The 19,267-nt window shown below is 37.1% G+C and overlaps 1 protein-coding gene across 9 annotated transcripts in view; it reads left to right on the forward strand.

The window, feature by feature from the left end:
* Positions 1-19,267, forward strand: part of LOC129580426 (high affinity cGMP-specific 3',5'-cyclic phosphodiesterase 9A) — a 103,959-nt gene that overhangs the window by 79,832 nt on the left and 4,860 nt on the right. For 7 of the 9 annotated variants that reach the window (XM_055470850.1, XM_055470852.1, XM_055470851.1 and 4 more), the window contains 5 exons: positions 16,467-17,543; positions 17,851-18,188; positions 18,580-18,731; positions 18,834-18,941; positions 19,039-19,165. In XM_055470850.1, the coding sequence (XP_055326825.1) occupies positions 16,526-17,543; positions 17,851-18,188; positions 18,580-18,731; positions 18,834-18,941; positions 19,039-19,165 (1,743 nt within the window). In that variant the 5' untranslated portion in view covers positions 16,467-16,525. Of the gene's footprint in view, positions 1-4,542; positions 4,651-16,466; positions 17,544-17,850; positions 18,189-18,579; positions 18,732-18,833; positions 18,942-19,038; positions 19,166-19,267 lie in introns of those variants that run through there. The other 2 variants (XM_055470849.1, XM_055470848.1) reach the window with 2 other exon arrangements.

Raw genomic sequence — 19,267 nt, forward strand, 5'->3', positions numbered from 1 at the left:
ATTATTTTTGGCATGTGCAGAGAAAAGCGCTCTAAATCCACTGTACAAAATTAATTTTTCATCTTAACTTTGTTTGTCTCCTCGACGTAACATGGTGAACTGAATTTTTCCACATGCCATACGTGTCTTGGTATGATAACGAAGCTCTTTGTTTTCTTTATCATCAAACTCAAAGTCAAAACATTATTTTCGACCAATGAGGCTGCACATCACCGCGTTTTGGGGATTCATTTACCCGAACGCTTTAGTCATTTTACAGCCGTTTTTATCGCACCATGACCATAAAATAAATAAGGCCGAACAAGTTGCCAAAATGTCAATCAAATGTAATACCTTATGAAATTACATCAATATTTTCGGTACTTTCTTTTAATCTGACAATGGTGTGCGGGTGCGCGTTCGGTGATATCCATTTTGGTATTGTATTTTAACGCAATTTGAACATAAATCCATTTTAACCTAATTTGACCCATTTGGCCACCTTTTTCGTGATCCAAAATCGAATTGAAATTAAGTTATGGGCTGAACTTCGAACTTCCGAGCCGATTTGAAATCGGATAATGCCGCCAAGGATGGAATTGCACACTGCATGGTAATGAAGCTAAATGTATGCTGATTCAACATTATGCTGAATGCCGCACTCCAAATCAGGGATTGATATTGATTGAATCTTTTGAACTTTGCATTAGATTTATCGACTTTATCCGAGAAATGACATACATTAAATCAATGGCGTCTCATCGTGCGAAATTGAAGCAAATGCATGGCATTTTAGCATCAGGAACGATGCTCAAGTATGGCACACCGAAATTAATACGAAATGCTAATTCGACTCATTCAATAGCAATTTTATTCAGCATCTTTCCTTTTTCCATTTTGGTACAAATTTTTTTCGTAGACATGGGGCCATTGAAGATGAATGTGATGCGAACGAGTCGCTTTATGTTCGCAAATCAGACAAAAATTGAAAGAAGTACTTGAAATATAAAAGGCAAATGCTTTGTACCGTTGCCGCAATGCTCATAATGTAACATGTCTCGTTGGGACAATTCTAGGGGCAATTTCTCAATTTTGGGTGATGGAGATGATGATGGTTGGTGTAACTTGAACTGAACTGACTGAGGCGTTTGGCCAAATTGCTAATCATGTAATTTGCACACGCATCATTTGCTGGAAGTATGATTTTAAGGTTGGCCGACAAATGACACAACGCCATATTTCGAATAATTGAGTGTCAACGAGGAGTGTTACACGGATTGAGCTGAATACACGATCTGAATCGTTGAACTAGAAACTAGAAAGTCATCAACACATCACCGAATTATTTATTTCGCTTTTTTTTTCTTCTGTTGCTTCTTCGAAGCTACCATTTATTTTCTAATCAAAATATTTGAAAAGTGAACATCTTCGTTTCATAGATACATAGTATAATCATTTGGAAATGATAGCTCATGCATGCTTTTAATTTGTTGTATTCATCGCCAAATACAAATTGATATATTCAAACAGCTTAATTGAAAAGCTCATCCAAAATGAATAAATAATTCATTTGATGCAGATCAAAGTGGGATGTGAATAAAAGAAGCGACTCGCAAATTCAAATGCGTCTCTTTTTTATGGGATTTGGCATGATTTCGATCTGAGGTCCTAATCATAATCGCAATTTTACTTGAAAATCAATTCTCGTCAGCAGTTTTACATGATTTTAAATGGATAAAAACATATCAGAATGTTTGTAGGCCTTTGAAGGATCAACCGAACGAATCGGCCAAATTGAATTACTGGCAATAAGAATATACGGGCAAAAAAATATTCTTGCAATGAAACATGCATAAAACGAAAGTGGAGAAGAAGCATATATAAAATTGTATATAAACCAATTGCGAATTCCTTTGGATTCACAAGCTCTTTCAATCAGCAACCGTTGAAATGAGAATTATTGTGTCGGCCAACGGATTTTCCGGTTGAAGACTGAAGAAAAGGGGATATCATGAATGTAATCAGGCACGTGCTAGTGGCGCTTTTTCACTAACAAACAGTCAAATTCCGAAATTGGATTAAATTGATTTCAAGTTTGAGCGACACACAAACATGCAGCTGAACTTGAGGCTCAGGGTGCTCCACACATTGCTTGAGTGTAACATGCAGAGCTTTTGCTCGGTCAGAAATACGATGTATATTTGCGTTTGTATGTGATGCTATGCGAACGAATAGGAACGGCAAAGTAAACACATTTGTATTCGTGTTTTTTTTTGTCATTGTTTACCGTGTCCTGAGTGGGTATCATCATCAATCTTTGTCGAGTCGAATACAGTAATCAAAGATAACATGAACTTGCAGTCTTCATCGCCAGTTATACCCAAATCCACCAGTATCGACCCGGTTGGTGAGTGGGTCTTATCGTTTTGTTCAAACTCAGGTTACACCGTCCCATTGTGCTGCCATAGTGAAAACCATGAAAGTTCCAATCGTTGTCGCTGTTGTCGTCATACGTCGAGGCCTTTCGATGGAATATATAAAATTACTATTAATAAAATTAGGACATGTAGCAAAAAGAACATGGAACGGAAATCAAAAGAGAAAGCAATGAAAGTGGCCGTGCATAATATTAATAATAATAATGTCATAAGTAGATACGTTTTGGATAGTAAGCGGTGTGTATGTGAGTTGCCTGAAGATATTTCGTTTCCCTGCTAAAATTCAAAATGGTTAAATGTTGTTAAGTTCGAAGTTCGGATGGGAAAAAGGCAAAAGGAATCGTAAAAGGAGCCATACATTTACCGGAATGACCTTAAGACCGAATTGCAAAAGTGGAACAAAGTCTAAGCGTACAAAAATGGCAACGATTTGCGCAGGCAAAAGCACAGCGCATTGAAGAAAAATATTTTCACATTTATTTGAGAGAAAAATGTTTCATATCACACGAATTGGAGTTTCCAGATACAGAGCTGGAGGTGGAAATAGAGGGAGAGAGATTGGGAAAACTAGTCGAATCGCACATGAGAGGTGAATGATTGATGAGGAGATTTTCGTGTTTTTTTTTAGATTTGCAGTCTTTTTTTTTCTTTTTTGGCATATATAAAAATTGGCCGCTTGTTGAGTTAGTATTAGTGCACATTTCTACATTCGATTTGGAGCAGTCATCATGAAACCGATATATATCTACATGTTATTTGCAGAGATTCCATCTCGTTTTGTTTTATTATAAATTCATAGCAAACATTTAGTGTGTGTTTGTGTTGCCGTAGGCCGTCGGCTAACATAAGACATCGTTCCTTTTTTATATCTTTTTGATGCGCGTCATTTTGATTTTTTTATTCTTGCCATTCCCCGCATTACGATTTGACATTCAGTGTGATGTTCTAATGTCACAAATATTATATGGCCAACCATCAGAAAGATGCTTATACCGTTTCGGTATTGCTTTCGGTAAATAACATCTCATTTTTCTGTTCATTTTATTCGCTCACATTTTTTGTGATGGTGGTTGTTGCTGTTACTCTGTTGTCATGTTTCAGTTGATGCTACATTCGATGTTTAATTGTTTACAATGTGGCCAACGGCCATGCACACAGTACAGTCGTAGATGTATCCACATTTTAATATTTTATTACTGTGCTTTTCCGTTTTTCCTTTTCAGCTCGTTTGTTCGCTTAATTTATGTCTATCTCGCAGGGTTGTTGCACAATCATTCTTTATCCATGGCTTCGTTTTTATTTTCTCTCGCTTTTTGCCTCGAATGCTCAATGTTGGATGTGTATTATTGTAGGGAAAAAAAAATATTTGCTCGTTTCCCATAAGTTCCGCTTACTGACGATACGATTTTGATATACTGTGTAAACATGTCGAGAAAATGATCGATGACATTTTTGCTGCTAGTGCTCTGAGGCTGGATAGATAATTTTATATATGGATAGATATCAAGAGCAATAACAACAACAACACCTTTGCATCAGTCACAAAAATATGATCCAAAGCTAATTACCGGTTGCAGTTATTTTATTTACTATTGGATTTCCTTGTTATCTTTCAATCTCCTGCTCTCGAGTTGCTTAGTTTAGTTTTGCTTTAGATCGAAACTTTTTCAATCGTTAGCATTTTCTGTGTCAAGTTGAGAAACACCACCCGCGCACACCACTCGTCTATTTTGTGCGTAGATAAAATAAAATGTCACCAAATAATTGCTATAGCATATCTATAGACTCGTTGTTTGACGCACATCGTTTTATGTGTCGACTCAAGTCAGCAGCCATTACTCAAGCGGCATCTAATTTATTTATAATTTTCATTTCCGTTGTCTATGGCTTTGCGTGCAAAGCTGTTGAGCTGGGTGAAAAAGTAAATAACGGCAACAGAGTTGAGCATCAGTTGACTTTCGTGAAAGAAAAAAAAACACACACACACACACAAAATAAACAGATGAGAAAAAAGAGTTTAAGCAAAAACACTTCATTACAACATTAAATATATATTTAGTTCATGTTGTGCGCGCCCGTTTGAGTCATGCCCAAAATAAATTGGTGTTTTTCGTTCCAGCATTTCCACCAGAAGAAGACCAGTCTATTTCCATCGAATATTTTATTTGTATGTGGAAAAAGCAACTGCGTTCAAGTATTGTGAACAAACACATTGTGCACATACCGGATTTAGGTAATGTTTTGTTTGAATGTCGATCAGTCAATTAAACAAAATGAAATGTTGTTCAATGGTACCATCATGCAAAGAAAATAAACATTGATACACGCAAGTATTCACTATGGCAATGCTTTTATTCCTATTCTGAATCAGAATAGAACTCTATGCGTGTATTGTGTATACAGTATACACACAAACATGTGTGCATGCTTGTTTGCTATGGGCGCATTATTGGAAAATCACAACGAAATATTTTCTCTGAAATCAATATAATTAACCCATTTGTAGGCCGAAAGGCAAACAAATTGTGTATCGTACAACAAAAAAGAGTTCAACTAGAAGGCTGAGAAGTCAGGTTACATGGTTTTTACATTATACTATTCCCGATGGCGTTTTCATATTTTGCGTGAACATTAATTTTTCCTTTCGCTTGTTTTCCTTTTCGAAGCCAAGAACTCAGACATTCACAGTCAGTGGGCATGAAACCGATAATGAACGGAAGCTCAACCTTCCTACCCCTCACGGTCAAACGAATTTCTTTCTCTGTACAAAATATTGGCTTTTTGAAATGAACGCACATGTGTTTACAATTACCCAGTCCCTTGATTCCAATTTCATCAATGTGGCTCATGTCATTTTTCGTCGAAATCATTCGCATTGTTTCCTTTTTCTTCTTCTTTCCATTTCCATATACATACCGCTCCAGGTGAACTGCTGTGATTATTGATTGGGAGTGTAGCTTCAAACGTAATTGTTGCATTGTTATTGTATTGAATCACTTTTATCGGTGTTTGTTTCCAACTGTTTGATGATTTGCAAGTTTTGTATACAAAAACGACCATCATCAATTTTACTTAATGATATTTCAGTCGAATCATTCAGTGGTGGCGCGCATTTGCTTCGCATTCCCAGTGACAAGCAGTAAAAAAAGTATCCATAATTTCTAGTTCAAGCGAAATCGTAAAATTATTTACGTATTCAGTTGTTTTCTACCACTCAGGAAAATTCAATCGGAAATACGATGGAATCATGAAATGTGTTTGCATGCCGATTCCAAAGCTTCGATTCTATTTCCATGTGAATCTCTATCTCACCCTCTGTCGCTCTCTCTCTCCCTTTCTTTCTCTTTCTCGAATGAACAAGAATATATTTACCACAACGTTTTCATTCACGGGGTCGGTATAAAAGTAAAATTGGATTGAGAACATTTCTGAGGGGTTGGCTTTATTTCTCGATGAGTTTTGTTCACCGAATACACTTCTATTCTATGCAATGGATTATCGTTGCCTAAAATTAGATTCCACTGCAATTATGGAAAGTATTTGTCAACGGTAAACATGTACAAGCCACCAAGCCGAGCAAAATTCTCATCGCTCTCATTCTCTACTATCTTTTGGTTACTCAGCATCTTGGCAAAATAGTCCAAGGTAGACTAACCCGTTGCCGTTGCCTTTTGAATGAATAAAATGCGGAGATGGATCGAAAACATGTTGATGGCCATCACCGGTGTTTTATCTTCAGTCGTGATGAGATCAAGAAGAACGGTTGTTTCAATTGTTTTTGATACTGGTGTTTGGCATGATATACAAATACACAGAAATACATGGACAAAATCGATAAAGCTGGCATAAAAAAAACCTAAGTAGAAAACTTTCTGCAAATGAACTTAATATCGAAAGGATGAAAGACACACGACGAACAAACTATTAATTAATTAGTTAAAAGCTTTTGGATTGTGGCCACCTTCGTCGTGAAACGGTAAGCGGTATCTATGTAGCCCCATTCAACATAATTGGATGCGGATGGATTTGTAGACAAGGGATTTCTTCTTTCATTTTCTCTTCTCCCATCTTTTGTCCACGAAGTGTACAGTACGTTTTCGACACGAAACTCGACAAATGATCGTAGGCGCTCAACGCGGTATGAAATGAAAAATGAGCAAGTGAATCAAGCTTAAAGAATAAATGGTGTTCGTTCGGAGGGCTGTCAACATCCTTGGCCTATATTTTATTCAATATTCACATTACTCTCAGCGAATTTTCAATTTTATCAATTGCAACAATTCGCAGAGTACAAGTGGCATAGACAATATTTGAATACGACGTGCATCAGACCGTTATAATAACGAGCCAAACAACTTTTCGCCAGGAAAAAAAAACTGTGATGTGAAAACAAAACACACACATACAGCTGAATGTTTTATGTACCAGCGACTAATGAAAATAAACTGTGATTTTGTTTTACATGAAAAACGAGAGAGAGAGAGAGAGAGAGAGAGAGAGAGAGAGAGAGAGAGAGAGAGAGCAATGCAGTGTGAGCAGAAAGTTTGCGGGTATTCATTTTGCGGCTCACCTTAAATCAGCAGTTTTCGTTCCGTTGGCTTGTGCCATCGTCGGTCGGTATGATGTGCATACACACACAGCACACAACAGGTGTTCGGACGTTGTATTTGTACCATTTTGCATTACTTACACGTGTAGCAAACAACACTCGAGAAGCTTGCTTTAATTTTAATAAAATGCTATCTCTGCTTCTAACATCTTCTTTCGCACTTACATTTTGGATTGCCATGAAGACGATGCGGTCGAACGCCTGCTGAGCAACTTGAATTATTCGTTGCTATCGAATCACTTTTGTTCACACAAGAAGCGAAGTTCGAGAGCACAAACCTCGTCAAGGCAAAATGAGAAATTTTGCATTACAATAAATTAATTTGATCCATTTAAATGTGCTTCAATTTAATTTTTTTGTCACGTAAGACGCGTCCATGTTCACAAATTATGCGTACAGCTGCTTCGACGAAGTGCTAATCAGACTTCTTGTAACTAAGTGACTTCAATCAAAGCAGCGCCCGATTTTTGTGTGTATGTGTACAAACTGTTGTTGTTGTTGTTGTTTCAGTCGAACATTCCGTCAGAAATGGTTGCATGGACCATACAGACGTTATTTCGTTTGAAGTTAGGTCCAAGCTCATCGTCTTACATTACGCTCTTTTTCTATTGCCGTCCTTCGGCTATATTGCGGTTATCACATGTCATCACTTGTCCGAAATTCGTTTGAAATGAAAATCCTTTATATGGCTTCATGTTGAAAGCGAGACGTTCCTTTTAGCATGTTATAATAAAATGAATGGAAGCAGCAAAAGCACGCAAAGGCCAAGAATAAACTAAACTGACCGGAGACGGATAACGATGCATTCCATTCGCAATATGATCCGCTGTTTTACAACTAAAACTTTATTTACACATCCTATTTCCTTCCGACCAACAAACCAATTCTCTATTCGCATGCGGTTCCCGTACGTAACTTCCACGCAAATTCATCGGCCACTTTGTTTTCTACCACACATTTTTTACGAATGTGTACTGTACGCATTTAAATCGTTTTGCCTATTCCATTATTTGTTTTACTACGGCGCATAAATAGACAGAAAAATATGGCCTTCTTTTCTATTAGACGAATAAATTTTGTTGGGTCATTGTGTTGCGATGTGGTGTAGTACAGTATGAATAGTTGGTATTGCGTCAGCTCGAATCATCAGAGTTCGCCTTCCGTCTTCCATGCGAAATTATCATCAATTCCATAATAATCATTGAAGTAATAAAAATGCAATTCATACTGTCGCAAATCGAGTGTGGATTCGACCACGGACACGGAAAAAATTTCAAGGCAAACAAATGGTCAAAATTTTTTACAGCTTCTTCCCTGTTCAGCTTGTTGAAAGCACAATGTATTTGCCAACCTTGTTTTATGTGATGACAACGAAGGAGAGTCGCAGTACATGCAATAAAAGGGAAACCATCGTTTTGGCCACTTTTCAGCATTTTCTCTATTCGAAGCATTTGTGTGGGTGCGCGCTTCCGTTATAATTTTACGGTTTTAATTGAAATGGCTGGTTGTGCTGAATGTGTTGATGTGCGATGGGCCCAACAACAGCAATAATAATGTTTATGTTTTTCCACACTGCCGACGTACATTCATCATCAGGATCTTCTTCCTGGCACGTCCATAAATCATTCATACGTATAAATAAAATAAGAGTGCCATGAATTATCGATTTGTATTTTTTCTTTTCCGCATCAAATATTTCAAGATTTTCATAAGATTTTGAGATATTGGTCTTGAGCTTAATGACAATGCTGTCCCGCATTATTAAATTGTAATGGCATCACTCATTTTTTCACAGAGAATTTCAACTCATCATCATTCGGGAAAAGGAAAAAAAAAATTGAAATGCCAGACAATAAAGTACCTGCGAATTTTCATTTATTTACCTGAACCTATGTTTGTATTTACATTTTTTTCTCGCTTTTTTTTAGCCTGTGCTCTTACATTCCTACCTTTGTACGTCGCTTTATTTATTCACAAATGAAAGGCACCGAAAAAGTAAACTTAAAATAGACGCGTACTGAGAAAAGCAAATGATCAAAAAATGTTGGGAGAGTTTATTTAGTATAATTTATAGAACTTTTTTCGCCGAAATACCGCGCATACTTTGACACTGAATAGAATCAGCTTTCGCTACGTTCTTTATACCTCATCATCATTATTACTTGTCGAATTCAATGTCTATGCGTATCCTTCACTTGGACGGAATTCTTTTGTTTTAGTCCTCGAACAACCTTCACTGAATCGCTGAGAACGAAAATGTAAATCTTTTGAACGATCTTTCAATTCGCATAAAATTTGAACTTATTTGAGCCAAAGATTGCCATCCGCATGACTTTGATCAGCAAAAGCAGAAGGAACAGCAAAGAAAAAACCATTTGATGAAGCGAACATAAAACGTTGCAGTTGTTTCAGCTTACAATGTTCCTTTTTTCTCGGAAAACAAATTGCAAAGGCACTATCCGAACAACCCAAAATATTCAAATTACATTTTTTTTTTCATTTGGAACAGTCAAGTGGTTCTTAAAATTCCATCAGAAGTGTTGAAATCTGATGTGCTGTCGGTGGAATGTAAAGGGCTAATATTTAGCACCATTTTTGTAATGCATTCCATTCATCTATTGGCCATAGTGAGGAGAGTTTGGGATGTTTCCCTTCTTCTTGTACCTCTTGTATCGTTTCACTTTTGCAGAGTGGACAGTTTTTTTTCATCGTGTATTCAACACGGCTATCCATCTGCAGATAATGCAAATGTAATTTGCTAAAGCCATTACCAATAGTGAAATGTAGAAAAGGATCGGCTATTTAGCTCAATAATATGTTTTCCAGTCCATTGGTAGCCAACCCTCTCCTTTAACAGTTCTGTCGGGAAAATGAACGCTGTCATTGTTCATTCCGATTCATTTTTCTATATCGATGTTTTGTTTTGGCGCAATAAATTCATATATTGATGAGTTTGCATATTTTGTGTACTTTTTTTTCGTCAATCACATCATTTTTCGCAAGGTTTATAATCATTCTCATCGAGTCAGTTCGAGGATTCTAGATGGTTATTTCGATAGTCGCACATCACTTTTCGTTTGCGGGGAATAATAACAAAAGGATTAACAGACAATGTCATTGTTTAACAGATTGACAAAGTTATCCGCTTTGTTGAAGTTCCCTCATCGTAAGATAAAAAGGATTGATTTCTATCTGCGAATTGACGCACTGACAGTAATCAATCCAGTGAAGTAAGCAAGCAAGCAAACAAACAAACGAACAAACATGTGATTTGTGTTTGCCCTGGCAAATAACGTGAAACCATTTCATCTCTCATACAGATTGTGCAGAAAGAGAACTTTTTCTTCACGAGAATTCCGAAATCAAATCGACTCCACTTCAATTCAGTTTGCAAGTACGCCACAGCGTAGAAAAGAAATTCGCTCCTTCAAACCAAACTGCCGAATCCATCTAAATTGCGAACGTTATTATTGACAAGGTAAATAAAAACAAATTCAATAAATCAAAAGTTATGTCAGCAACGATGTAATATATTTCGGTTTCGTTTGGTTCGGTATGCATACAAAGTTGGATCTCAATCAAATATATTTGTGCTGCTGCTGCTGCTACTGACGCTTTTGCTTTTATGTAAATAAACGAAAAAGTTATATGGGACTTTTCTCTTATTCTTTGTTTCAAAATGGCTTATTATTCAATCACGAAGATTTATCGGTTTCGTTTCTTCTTTTTCGTCGTCGCTGTCGAACATTTTCGCCGACTTATTACCGATGAGTATGAAAAAGAAAACTTTAAAATAAAAATGAATTGAAAACTTCTGCAAATGCAATGCTCATCGGGTTTTAGTCTCTCTCTGTCTCCCTTCGTCACTCTGAATACCGTCACCAACTCTCTGGTCTAAATGGTCTGAGATGGAGACGAAGTTCAGTTTTTGAAGTGGTTAAGACAAACTTGTTAAGTTCTGAATAGATTTATTTCGTTTGGCCACAAAAGACACATAGAAAAGTGTGAGTAACGTAACCACAATGAAGCGTCAAACGAACATTGAAAAGTTAGATTTCAACATGAAATGCTTACGAAGTTTCGATGAAAATGAAGTGATGAATTGGAATAATTGAGTTGTTCACTACAAAAGTGAGCGCTGCCATTACAATATCTTGTCAATTCATGCGCCACATACAGCCACACACCGCACAAAACACTCATACGCTGCACTTAATTTTTGCGAAAAATAAGTTTCACTTTAACGTTGCCACCAATCAAGTCATTGCATTAAGTTTGCTAAATGTGATTATTCTATGAAATTGGAAAGCAAAGCAAGCAATCGACCAGATTTATGTGTACATTGCACATGGTAAAGAGTGAAGCGAAAAAAAATACCGCAACGCTGACAATGTGACAAGTGCTCCGCTAAGCGTTCAACATCCAGAACGTACATGTATGTATGCAAAGATAGATAGAGTCCTCATGATGACACATTTTAAACGCGTTTTTTTTTTCATCGTTGCGAGCAAGAAAATATTTCAATTGCTTGTTAAATGTCTGCTTTTCTTGGTGTCGTTCTGTTAACACGATTGGCAAATACGGAATCGAGATGCGAATTGATTGGGATAAAAGGGCGAATTAAAAGCGAACACCAGTAGAAAAATGTAAATACTTATTGCGTGAATTGAGCAAATATAAGCGGAATATTGTGCAAAAGAGTGCGATCGAGAATGGTGTTTGGAAAAATTCAACAAATCGATAATGATAAGAAGAGCGCACTGAAGCGTAATAAATTTTCTGAAAAGAACAGGGACTGCGAATGAAATGTACCGAATTGGCGCTGGCGCGCAAACAACACGTCGCGATGGAGAAACATATACCAGTAGAATAAAGAAAGAAAAAATTCGGTACGAATTTCATGCGGTTAGCAAATAAATTAGTTGGATGTGAGATTTCATTGTGTGGCGCATTGCATTTCGGTAGCCATTGGAATCTCGACAGCTGTTGCGAACTATGCGAAATGAATGACTTCAATTGCTGGCGAATGGAATTGCTATGCCTTTTTCGACACACACACACACACACACATATGCTGCTGAATCGACAATTTGTATACCGATGGCGTGATTCAATGGTGTTATTGCTGATTACATCTTTGATTGATTTTATTACCCAAATGGACTCGATAAACTCTCAATAAAGCCATTTACAATAACGATCTAAATGTTCGCATTCGTTATCCTCGCACCAATGCGAAGAGAAAAAGCAAAAAAAAACCACGATTTTTTTTCTCGACTGCGAATAACCAAAATGAATCGATTACATGAGAATAGCATTGGAAATGAATTTAGATTCATCCCGATTTGCATCATAAACGGCATGCACTGATGAATATTACTGAAGTGTTGTAATGGATTGAACTGAACGAATAGTGTTCTGGTTTTTTTCTTCGTTGCAAACATGCGGTGAATTTTATTTCACTCCCAAGAATGGCAGCTGAATGGAACAGCGCATGAAAATCAATGGCGAAACTAATAAGCTGTGAATGCAGTCGGGAGTCTCGACTTGAGTCCTTGGAATGTGTGAGAGCGGGTCAATGAATTATTAGCTGATATCATCACAATCAAGACATAACTAATCCATTACATTTTTATAATAAACCTTAACATCGGTGCGATGGCTTCGAATTCCGAAAAAAAGCTCCAAGTAAACGCAAAAGATCAGACTGGAAACGAAAAGAATTCGAAATGATGAGAATACTGGCGAATTTTGCGCATTGACATTGATAAGAGATTTTGTCTGACAATCTAATAATAGCCCGCATTCCGAATGTTTTCACTGCGTACAATATGCCTCAATCATGTGAACACAGAATTGGACAAGTAATCTGGGTTTCATTCCTTTTTTTTCGGTCTATATTGGAACACACACGCACGCAACAACGGCAGCCAACAAACCGAACGTTGAAAATCTCTGGTGTATTGCAATGATAGCACAGAAATATTGGGCCGCTCCAACCACTACTGGATCACATATATGTGAAACAGAAAATCGTAGCGATTTAACAAACATGGGAATTGCCATTGTGCAAATAGATGCGACAATATCGTCTGGAGTGCTTTTTTCATGTTTACACACCAACTCAATTTACTTGCCATTGTCTATTGCTCATGCGATGTTGATGAGAGCGAAAATATTCATATTATCCTTTTTTGGGTCGTATTTTTTTCTATTGGCTCGTGTACCGATGCGATGCCGGTGGAAAGTAGAGAGAGAAAAATAACTACGTGGTATTTTATTATTCACCGATCCGAGAGAGAGAGAGAGAGAGAGAGAGAGAGAGGTGAAGAAATATTAATAAGTGCATTAAGTGAGCACAGCATGCCATACACAATTATCAAGCAGAATATTTTAATCCACTTTCCAATATATGGTAGTTGATGGAAATTTAAATTAGTTTGCATGAAATCGGATGAAACAAGGACTTGGCCATGGTGCCTTTCAATGCAAATAGCTTGGGTATATGTTTTAAAGTGAAAAGTTTGCGAGTGTAATCAAAATCGTATTGCGCGAAAATGTTCGCAAGCAAACAAGACGCATAGCAATAATCACATCAGTTTCCATCAATTTTTGCCATCATTATGAAGCATTAAAGTTAAATATAAAGCCTATAAATGAATATATATGCTAATATTGTCATATTTAATGAACTTAAGAGTTCGAGTTTGATAAACCGATGCTGAAAATTCAAACATCTTTACTGTGATGCGCGCTATACCGAGAAAAAATGCTGAGCAATTGATGAAAAGTTGTTGCTAGCGAAAATTAAGCAGGATCAAAGCTCAAAGCATATTCTTTTGAAAAATGCGTCAAGGTGAAAACTTATTCGACGGCGGAGAATGAAAATTTGTCAGCTATTCACCACCATCGTTAATAATAAATTCGCATGAATTTCAATCAAAGCTTTCACATTTTTTATAGTGCAATCGTCCATACAACCGCACTGAGATAGACGGAGATTTATGTTAAGGAGGAGTATGGTGTGAACGTCAGGATTTTAAGTATTTATTTTACATTTCCAGCCGGAGGTAATCATCATGTAAATTAAATGCGTCTGTAACATTTGAAGGCAAACCACATTGGCATTCGAGTTATCAATTCATTTTCGAGCGGTTTGCTTACACGACAAGCATTATTACATCGAATTCGATTCACACATATGCTATTAAGATGTTATGCACAACCGACGATGAGGTTTGCTTTTGCGACATGGTTATTACATTCCCAATGTAAATACATGTGTATGTTTTGTTTGTTGCGAAAGTGAGAATTTCAATTGCGAGTCATAGAACGGGACCAAACTGCCTGACAATAATGAGAGAATATGCCTTGAAAATGTCATACACGGTGTGTTTCTGACAAATGCAAGATGACATGCAGGAAACAGCGATTGTTCTACTTGTAAACGTCAAAACTAGTAAGTCTAATCTTCACCGCAATCAGTATGCGATATTGCTCTTATGAGCGTAGGATGATTTATGGGTGTGTGTTGACGGAGGAGGACCGGATGCGGGTGACACGATGAAAAATTCAGCCGAAAACATTTTGATAGCGTCATGATTGTCGGATCAACAGTAAAGTGCACTTGAGCATCGGCAATGCGGGAAGTTTAACAAAGGAATAACATCGTTGTAATTACGGCAATAGAATGTATAAAATGTTGTACATGCTCATCCCTAGTTGTCTTGGATACTTCGTAAATCCCATTCACTTCGGAAACGGTTTTGATTTCATCGATGAATTCAACTTAAAATAGTTGAAATTTTGTGCTCAGTTCCATGGCGATAAGAATTATTTCAATTCTTTCATTTAACTTTCATACCATTTCCTAAGAATTCCTTGAAATGTTTATCTATTGTTTGCAACACTGTAACAAACACGATACCCTCTGGAGTCTCTTCACGTCCAAAAATAGATTTGTGTTTAATTATCATTACTTCCATAAAATTCTAAAGGTGATTTCGAAATTGTTTTTCGTCGAACAACGAAAAGCATTGCGATTCTATCTTGTCCATGTTCACCTATACAAAATCCGCACTCCACTTAAATCAGGGTGGCTTTTTTCTTTTTTAGATGCGGCATGTTTACTCACCAATTAATTTTATTTACAATTGAAATTAGCGCAAAACAGCGGCAACAGCCAAGAATGCCATGGAGCTCGGGCTCGAAATAGAGAGAATTTTGAAATTTGCACGTCGCTCGTAAATAATGACATACGTTGGATTCCATGAAAATAAACAATCTCTGCACCAATTTCGGATTTTAAGAGATATGCAATGTGTCGCTTTTGTCTTTGCTTTTGTATCTTGTGGCACGGCCACCATTATTTTGTTATCATTTTGCGCTTAATTTTATTCCAAAGTAGAAAATGAAGTACAAGTGATACACAACATTTCTCGAAGATTGCTGTATAATTATGTGCGCACATCAACGTGAATGATTGCGAATTTTTAATTTCCCTATGCATTAATATTTGAATATTTACTTTATTCTGATTTGCCTGGATGTTTTCATTTTTTGCCTGCCATGTTGTTTATTGAGATTCTGTAAATTTGGTAGAAAATTTAATGATAACGACTCTGGTACACCTCAGCAGGTATACACACACGCACACACACGCACACACACACACACACGCGCGCACTTAACGTAATTAATGAAAGCATTTATCTTCATCTCATCGGCAAATTTATGTATACTCGCCTAAATACGCACATATTAAACAGGCTGCTTGCGCTGGCAGGCAAGCAGGCGAACAAAAATTGCATCCATTATCGGAAATCTGTGCGCGTATAGGAGATACCCTTAGGTGGGAGTACGTAATGCGAAACGTATCAGCGCATTGTGGATAGAGCGTGATGTGGTTTCGTATTTTGCAGTTCATATTCATTAGATGCCTGATTGAAATGATGAACTAATTTGAATTTGTGTGTTTTGTTTTGATAAAACTCTCATATACTGAGGTGATGCTCATACTCGACGACAGATAACATTTTGGCCCAATATCAAGCATGGAAATACTTTTTGTTAGAAGGATAGAATTTATTATGATCTAATTTCGGAGTAAATTCAAGGAATCACAATGGGATCCTACACAAGCTGTTATCACACCGTTCCCATTAAACGTTCTCCTAATGACCACTAAAGCAGTAACGAACCAACATACGCTCATTAATTAGTCGCTATAACTATGGAAGAGATTACTTTGTGATACAAAATTCATATTATTAAATTTATAAACCTTTCAAGTGGCTTTCTCACTCCCTTGAACATTTAGTTTAATGTTTGATTTCAATGCAAACAATATTAAACACCCACCAAAGTTTCACAACGATTCACCTGGCAACTAAGACGATCTATTATAAATCAAACCATATTTTTCTCTCTTTCTCTTCCAGCTTTAGAGTCGAATCAACTATTGGGATTGCATCTAAAACGAGAGCGCTACGGTCATCGAATGTACAAAGATAACGGCAAAATAAATGTGGAGCTTTTGGCTGAAGTCGGAGACATTGCACATCGTTTACGGTCTCTAGATAAACGTTTAGCCTTGAATTTGAACGATCCACGGCTCCAACACGAATTGCAACAAAGTCAAACGACAACAGCTGATTCCTCCGACGAACCAACACCAGACCACCAATGTTCGTCATCAGAGAGAAGACCGAGTTTGGCAGCACAAATTGCCCAAGATATCGGTGATCGAATTAGCGGCGGTAATAGCGCTGGCGCACCCGATTCAGAAGCTTTGCAGCAAAGACGCTACAGTAGCAAACAAGTTGAAGATATTATCTTAGAATTTTACGAGAAACACTTGATTTATCATCAAAACTTAGAGAAGGAACGGTTAGTGGCCACGTCAACAACGGACACCGAAACCGAACCGAGACGATCACGAATCTTTCGATTAACCAGCGGCGATACGAATAATATGAGCAACTTGCCGTCATCGATAGCATCCACCAAATGTTCAACGAGTAAAAGTGGCGAAAATGCCGACAGCCATGTGAACGAAGATAGTAGTTTAACCGAACAAACAACCAGTAAACTCAACGAATTGACTGCTGAACCAAGTAAACCAGAGACAACCACGGGCAGTGGGAAACGAAATTCGATTGCGAACCAGCCAATGCCTGAAATTCAAATCAGTAACAGTGATGAACCACCGAAGCCACGTAAATCACTTACTGAACTGTTCGAACCAAAGGAGCCGACTATTGCCGATTCAACAAGCAACGAAAAATCGGACACTTACGAAACTTCAGCTACAATAACCATAACTACGACGACGACAGCAACAACAACAACAACAACATCATCATCAACATCACCAATAACTGGAGGAGTTTGCGGTCACTATTGCGCTGGTTGGCAAACATCAATTTGGCATAATCAATTGGATGACGACGTCTTACGAACACTTGTTATGGAATTGAAACACAAAATCGAATTCACCGAAAGAATGAATTGGCTTTGTAAGTACCACCACCGAAAATATACCATCTAATTCCTATATATATTTTGTATTTTGTCCCATTCCGTATTTTTGTCCCCGTTCCGTTTGCATTTGATTTTTGCCTGGTGTTGAAAAGTTGGTTGATTATCTCCCATACCAATGAAGAAGAAGAAGAAGAAGAAACCAATCGACTTTTGCAACTGTTCACTCGATTTAATGGCAAATGCTACACAAATTTCGATTCTCTTTTCTCTTCTCTTTTTTTCCATTCACATGAAAAAAACATTTGCCCGATGTGATGACTGACATTTGTTAAAAAAATCAAGTAAATTTTCCAGATTTATCGAAACGACCGGCGGGACCGCCACATCGTAAAACCAGTTTGCCAAAGCATACCGAGGTTAAGAAACGTTTTATGGAAATATGCGATCGAACGTTTTCGGACGAAATCAAGGCTGCGCTTCGATTGCCATCATTTGATTCGTACGAATGGGAAGACGAGGATGTACTCTTTCTAATGCAAACCATGTTCATCGATACTGGTCTGGTGGAAAAGTTCAACATACCGTTGCCAACGCTACGCGAATGGCTTTACGAAGTGTACAAACATTATAATGCTGTACCATTTCACAATTTTCGGCATTGCTTCTGTGTCGCACAAATGGTAAGTGGCAACAAACAATTTTTTTTTGGCTTTTTCATCATGCACAAATTGCACATTATATTTCATGTGTTTTTTCTCGTCATCCACAATTTTCTACCGATTTTATTATTTGTGATGGTATTTATCTTTTTTTTTTACGGTTTTTGTTGTTTTTGGCACATCACACACATACATTCAATTCATATTTATATGAAACAAACAAACGTACAGTGTGCTTTTTATCGGAAAACGTGTCAATCAAAGCCGCATTTATTTTGTTGGTTTCCACAGGTTTAAATATTAAATTTTATTTATTTATTTTTCTCTCATCGATAATGTCTTCTTTTCCCTGGTCTTTTCCATTTTTCTCATTGATCTGACTGTCATCGCGGATCGACATCGCCTCTCTCAGATGTATGCAATCACATGCCGAACAAATCTGTCAGCACGGCTTGGCGATTTGGAAGTGTTGATATTATTAGTATCGTGCATTTGCCATGACTTAGATCATCCAGGTTATAATAATATTTATCAAATAAATGCGAGAACGGAATTAGCACTAAGGTAAAATCGGCGAAAATTTAATGATACCATTTTCAACACTTCAATTCACACCACATATAGTTCAGCGTATTTACTTTTCTTTGGTCATTTTATGATTTCCAGATATAATGACATATCACCGTTAGAAAATCATCATTGCTCAATTGCATTTAGATTATTGGAACATCCGGACTGTAATATATTTAAGAATTTTAGTAAAGAAACGTTCAAGTAAGTGTATCAATCGTGCGACCTGATTTTTTGTTCGAAAATCTATTTCGGAATTTATGCATTTATTACTTGTTTTTCTCTCATTTTTTCTTTTAAGTCAAATACGTGAGGGAATCATAAGATGTATTTTAGCCACTGATATGGCTCGACACAATGAAATCCTTACACAATTTCAAGAAATTACTCCTACTTTTGATTACTCCAATGAAGCACACATAAATTTAGTGAGTCCCTTAACGAACAGTGTTTATAACACTGTAGTAACATTTTACACTTTTGAAATGTACGGTTCAACACATGAAAGTCAGATTTTAGTTGCCGGCGAG

Source organism: Sitodiplosis mosellana, unplaced genomic scaffold, assembly GCF_009176505.1.
Source record: "Sitodiplosis mosellana isolate CC-2019 unplaced genomic scaffold, AAFC_SMos_1.0 Smas_scaffold_1, whole genome shotgun sequence".
NCBI lineage: Eukaryota > Metazoa > Arthropoda > Insecta > Diptera > Cecidomyiidae > Sitodiplosis > Sitodiplosis mosellana.